Source organism: Dermacentor albipictus, chromosome 1, assembly GCF_038994185.2.
Source record: "Dermacentor albipictus isolate Rhodes 1998 colony chromosome 1, USDA_Dalb.pri_finalv2, whole genome shotgun sequence".
NCBI classification, from domain to species: domain Eukaryota; kingdom Metazoa; phylum Arthropoda; class Arachnida; order Ixodida; family Ixodidae; genus Dermacentor; species Dermacentor albipictus.
In genome coordinates this window covers 370,568,200-370,574,272 of record NC_091821.1, presented here as the reverse complement: position 1 = coordinate 370,574,272, position 6,073 = coordinate 370,568,200, and the positions used below count along the sequence as shown (strand labels likewise).

The 6,073-nt window shown below is 51.4% G+C and overlaps 1 protein-coding gene across 1 annotated transcript; it reads right to left on the bottom strand.

The window, feature by feature from the left end:
- Nucleotides 1-1,483: 1,483 nt before the first annotated feature.
- Nucleotides 1,484-5,036, bottom strand: LOC135904079 (forkhead box protein B1-like). The gene has a single exon (XM_065434672.2). The coding sequence runs from the start codon at nucleotides 4,889-4,891 to the stop codon at nucleotides 3,833-3,835; it is 1,059 nt and encodes a 352-aa protein (XP_065290744.1). The 5' UTR covers nucleotides 4,892-5,036; the 3' UTR covers nucleotides 1,484-3,832.
- Nucleotides 5,037-6,073: the final 1,037 nt, after the last annotated feature.

Sequence of the window (6,073 nt, the reverse complement as noted above, 5' to 3'; positions counted from 1 at the left end):
TTGCAGCTCGCCTTGACCACAGCTCAATAAATTTCTAAAGGGTTTCGTTGTGTCTGAACAAAAGGCCTATTTGTATAACTATATGTTATGGTGTCCGAACGTTAGCCAAGCTGTTATAAGAAATAAAGAAGAAAACGCACGGTACAATATAGGTTTTTGGCATCAGTCGTGTGACGAACTAATACCGCCGGTTTTTATTGTATTTCGCACCGTGTTTTCTTCATTTTTTTTCTTTTCCTTTATCAGCTTGGCTAACGTTAGCTGGGACACCTTATACGAGCATTCAACATGTGCTGCTCACACTGCGAGTATGATGAAAATGCGTGCATAAAGGACAGACAGCAGCACTGTTTCTCAAGCAACGTTCATGGACACGTGAACCATTTTTTTTTATTTCGCTTTTACAAACTCTTCTACAGGGTATAAACATGACAACATCAACAGCTCGAAGCGTGCCCATTTCTCAGTGTACTCCATCGTGTGTTGCTAAATCCAATTGACTAGCGATGCCCACCACAGTCCTGCACTGCATATACAACATATATAGCGTCTGTTTATGTGCGCTCATGTTAGACAACAAACACAAATATCACACTGAACAAGAAAGAGCCAATGGAAGTTCGGTCACTGATAAACTCTTTTGACGAAGTGATAGATTCACTGAATATACCACCGACATTGTAGGCATTTTCGTGTAGTTTGCGTTGGTGTGACCTGGCGACCGCAAGCGTTTTGAACCATTTTGGTAAAAAGTAAGTGTATAGGCTGTACTCTTCTTCCACACTTGTCGCTCGTGTGAGTTGTCTATATAAGCAGTTGTGTTCTTTAACACCAAACAAAAAGATATCTTTCCGGTAATCAAGCAGCTTTCATTCAGAGCAAGCAGTGTGAGTCTGTATCAACCACTGATTCCAAGTCTAATATATGGAATGCCTTCCTTGTATAATACGTTGAAAAAAAAAATCTGCCTGCTGACATGCGTTTGCACATTTGTAAGGCGCTGATAGTACAAACGACATTGAGTTGTTTATCTTTAGGTTTCCGCTGAAAGCGCGCGCTTGTTTTTCGACACCGTTAATCAGTGCGATTCCAGTGAGTCAACACGGGATAAAGATTGCAAAGGAACGAACAAATAGCGGCGATAATGCGGTTATCAAAAAGCACGCAAACGATGTTTGGCCGGCTACCGTTTGCGATGCATTGTGTGCATTCAGTAAGTGAGCATAGACGCCCCGATTCGAAAGCTGCTTTGTGACTCAGATGCGGTATGTATTATGCATGATCAATCTGCTTGGGTGGGGCCGTGTGCAGAGAACCATTAAATGTGATACGCTGTACGGTCGTCACTTCACAGTCAACCTAACAAAACAATAAAGAGAAGAGTGACGTACAACGCACGCACTTGAAGGTAATCTTTTTCGTATGGTCTTCACACTTTTGCTAATGATGTGGTTAGAACTTTCACGCCAATAACAAAGACAAGACATGTTAGAAAGTTTACTGCGTGTCTGTACGACAACAATGTGAACCTCCTTGAGTGCATGACATGAGTTCTTCTGCAGGTACAAATCACTTGAGTTCAAGATTACGCTGAAACCAATGGTAAAAGAAATATGGCATGGAGATGCAAATTTATGGAACAGAGTAATTTCCCAGCTGCGGCTTCACGGTGGTTCCCTTTTTTGATTGTTTACTATAGTGACACATTCCTCATTTTAAAGAAATCAAGTTGCAAAGTTCGAAGGTTACAAGTTTTATCAGGAAGAAAATGCTGCAAAATGATGTGGAGCACGTAGTATGAGATCAAGGCGACCCTACGCCGACATTTGAACCACCGGGAGTCGGTTCTCGACAAGAAACAACTGCACTATGTGACGTGTTCATAGCTTTCCTTAGACCATTTAGATAAAACGCTCGCGACAATGATAGCACGGGCAGTTTTTAACAGCAAGCTCCTTTCAACCTTACAAGGTGAGCGAGACTTGACAGAATGCACGAAGGAAAGAAAGCAGCGCTTAAATTTAGAGGGGCACAACGTGTACATGCGCATGCACTTTCCAATATGCTAGAACTGGGGAAGGCATCGCTATTCTATACAGCATACTCTTTTTTTTTTTCTCTTGGTTCTCCTCTCACAGTGCTGTGCGGGAACGGAAACGAAAGAAATGTGTCCCCTGTGTTCTTTCTGCGGTGCGCGCACACTGCATGCAGCACAGCATCTCTCAGCGGGTAGTTCGCGATTCTTCAGATTCTGGAGGGGGTGGTGGCGGTGTCACCATAGCGGCTGGTGACCAGGACAGACAGCGCGTGTAGAGAGGTCTACCATGCGCATAGGTGCATGCACCTTCTTTTAAAACGGCGAGAAAGTCCACATTCCTCCCAGGAACAAACGGAGGAGGACAATAACGGAACGGCGGGGGTGTCGAGCGGCGCCCGCTGAGTGCATGGCCTCTCCCTCTCTCTCTCTCTAGCGTCCTTGTATCTTCGCGCCTTTCTCTTCTATTGTCGCGGCTGGATGACACACACGCAGTGCCCGTTTCGGGGCTTGTTCTTCTCTTGACTTTTAGGGCACCGTGGCTTTCTTTTATCTTTCAGAAGAAGGAAAACGATGGGCACGCACCTGCAGAAAGTAGACGACGCTGCTCGGTGGGAGGGAGCGTCCGCGGTGAGCGAATACGTGTGTTGTGCCCGGGCAGGGTTGGCGGCGGCACTTCGATGGAAAAACCGAGGCACTGTGTCTCCTGTGGCGTTGGCACACCGTTCGTTCGGGGACATGCACGTGCAGCTGGGAGGATCATCTCGCGAGAGAAGTCCCTCTTCTTCGCCTTTCCTTTTTGCCCGCGTGTCTGACGGTTGACTTTTTTGAAGCAGGAAGGCACCACGCTGTCTGAGAGGGCCGATGAGTTCCCGAAGCGAGAGAGAGAGAGAGCAATGTATTTGTCGAACAGTGGCCATCTTGAAGAACTGCTTGCTGCCATGCGTGCTTGCCTTGGGGCGTCGGGTGTCCGTAAACGAAAGTCGAGAATGAAAGAGTGCATTGTGTCTACGGTGCTTTCGTTCTCGCGAGGGCCTCGATCGTTTTCGGCGGGTGAAAGAAAGGAGCTGTTTGAGTTTCGAGAGAAAAGAGACCGTCTTTGTTGAAAATCGTTTGCCTACCGTTCTTCGTTGCGTCTTCCAGAAGCGTACAGTTGTATATTGTAGGTGACCTGTCGGCTGGTTTATGCTGAACAGAGCTCCGCGTGGTTTTGCAGAAGATGCCTGCGAGAATCATGTCGATGGGAGGATGCTTTCTAGTAAAGGCGGTGCCCGTTGAGAACATGCAACACACGCTGAAGATCCATCTGTTTGGAGTGCTGAGAAGGCTGCTGCCATGTGAGGTGAGTCATGTTGTTTCCAAGACGTGCCATTGTGAGGTCTTCGCCGTGATTTTCCACCTTGACAATGCTCTTTCTCATTTCTTCAAACTAAAGCCCGCTTCGAACGCTTTGGCTTCTTGAGAATTATCAGAAATAAGGAACTATATTGAAGAGTTGCAGGCTCGCGCTATCTCTCCGCTCGCCGCTGCATTCTTCATTGCTTCTCGATTCGTCCAACGTTCGCTTCATTCAGTCATCTGTACATTTATACAAGGCACCCAGTGCTCACGTGGAGACACCAGGGAAAAATATTTACACGCACACCTAGCACAGACACACACATCCACACATCCACACCACCCGGTGCTGCACAAGTCACAACGGTAGTCGTCTCACGCCTTATAAATAATGTTCGTGGGCCACGCCGGCGGAGTGTGGCGCTCGAACCAGAGTTCGTAGGAAGGGGTGAAACGTCACTAACAGGGGTCGTTCGCCACTTCGTCCGACACCACATCTAGCGACCTGCAAGATATATCACTAGACGCCGAGTCCGGTCTGGGAGGCGGCGGCACCCTCGTGGTTGTCACTGCTGCCGACGTCATTTGGGATGTCATCTGTGCTGTCAAGAGGGACTGCTCGGCTGTGAGGCCTGGGAACTGGAACGCCGGCAGAAGAGCCGGCGGCTTGAGGGGCAGCGACGGTAGCGAAAACGGCATCCCGGTGCCTGGCGGCACGGGCACGACGCCGGCGAGGGGGTAGTGACCGGGCGGCACCTTCGCCCCGCACAGAAAGCCGTTGAGGTCTTGCCGGCCAGCGGCCGCGGCTGCCACGAGGCTGGAATACGTCGAGTGCCAGGACGCCTGGGTCGCGTAAGGCAGAGAGCATGGGAACGGTGGGAGGGACCTCAAGTGGGGCGGCGCGTGCGGCGACGTCGTGTACGGGGGACTCGGAGGCAGCACGCCGCTGAAGTTCTTGCCGTCTGGTGCGATGATGTTCTCGATGGAGAACGACTGCTTGGCGTAGTTGGGCAGCACGGTCCCGTGCCTCAGGGCGTCGGCGTGGTGTCCCTGCAGGTGACTCGGTGCCGCAGCCAGGGCGGTGAGGCGCATCTTGGCCTGTTCCTGGATGGCGTTCTGCGACACGGTCTCGTAGTGCTTCAGCTCGGCTAGCGCCACGGCCGTGGCGTCCTTGATCTGGCGTGGCAGCTTGAAGCGCTTGCGTCGCCGCAGGAACGAACCATTCTCGAACATGTCGCCGCAGGCCGGGTGCAGCGCCCAGTAACTGCCCTTGCCCGGCCGGTCGGGCCTGCGCGGGATCTTGATGAAGCAGTCGTTGAATGAGAGGTTGTGCCTGAGCGAGTTCTGCCACCGCTGCGTGTTCTTGCGGTAGTAGGGGAAGCGGTCCATGATGAACTTGTAGATGTCACTAAGCGTGAGCATCTTCTCCTGAGAGCTCTGGATGGCCATGAAGGTGAGCGAGATGTACGAGTAGGGCGGCTTCTGGTCTCCGTACGTCGACCGGCCGGGCCTCGGCATGGTTGCCGAAGCGCCAGCGCTGCTGCCGCGTTGCTTGGGAGTCACAGCCGTGGTGGATGGAGTCGTGTCGGCGACCTTCTCGCGGAGTCGGGCGTCACAACGCGTTGCCCAGCGCACGCCGACCGGTCCTCCCCGTTGCGTGCACCTTGCGTCGACTGAGCGAGCCGTTTTCCCGAACCGGCCACGCCGCTCCGGCGAAGTGTAGGCGAGCGGAGGTGAGCCGGCGGGGCGGAGCTTTCGCCAGTCTCCGCCCGGACAGGACTCGTCGACCGCCCCTCCGTGACGTCACGCAACGGCGCCTTTAATGTTGGAGGAGGGGTTTGTTGATTTAACGTCCGACCAATGAGAGAACTTGAAAGAAACAAAACGGGCGTGGTCATCGCGGGAGGCGTGTTGAGCCTTGTCAACGACCGGAGCACGCCGGAGTGCGGAGCCGGGGCTTGTCCGAGCGGATTGGCGGCTGTTTCCTGAGGTGTGCGCTTTGGCTTAGGCCGTTTTCTTGCTCTTCTCTGATCTCGCCGCGCGCTCATCTCGGCCGGTCAGTAAACCGGCGTCGCATTCCGAAAGCCGCGCTAACACGAGAGTGGCGGCGGTTTCTCGAAACAGTAAGGGGCCGCCGAGTGATTGCGCGCAGCACGACAGCAGGTGTGCGCGGGTCCAGCGCGTAGTGAATAATAAAAATTCGAAAACGACCTCTTGCAGGTGGGTTCTTGCTCTCTCACTTCATTTTCCATTTCGTTTTCAGCAGCCATAAATCAACTTCATAACTCAGACAATTGAGTCAGGTGCGAAATAGAGCTTTCAATTAGGCGAGAATATTGGGCCCAAGATAAATGAATGGCAGAGTTTTTCAGGAAGAATGACGGAAAACTACCTTGGCACGTTACTGCCTATTTTGGTCGAAAAAGCCTGCGTTATCTTTGCACGGAAATAAAAAAAGTAATTACGAGACAACTGATTACTTGGATCGACACACTGCTGTGTCTTAGTCACACTTTCAATAAGCTTCCTGTGAACTCTGTGACATGCTTTGTTTCGATGAGTGTCAGGGCTGCGGCGTTATCTTCTTCCAACTTTCCCGAGTGCAAACACTATTATGCACTGCAGAGATACTGATATTCACAGATCCGCAGTCGGGAATAATGTTTCCAGATATAACAAATATTGAGTGTGGAGTCAAAC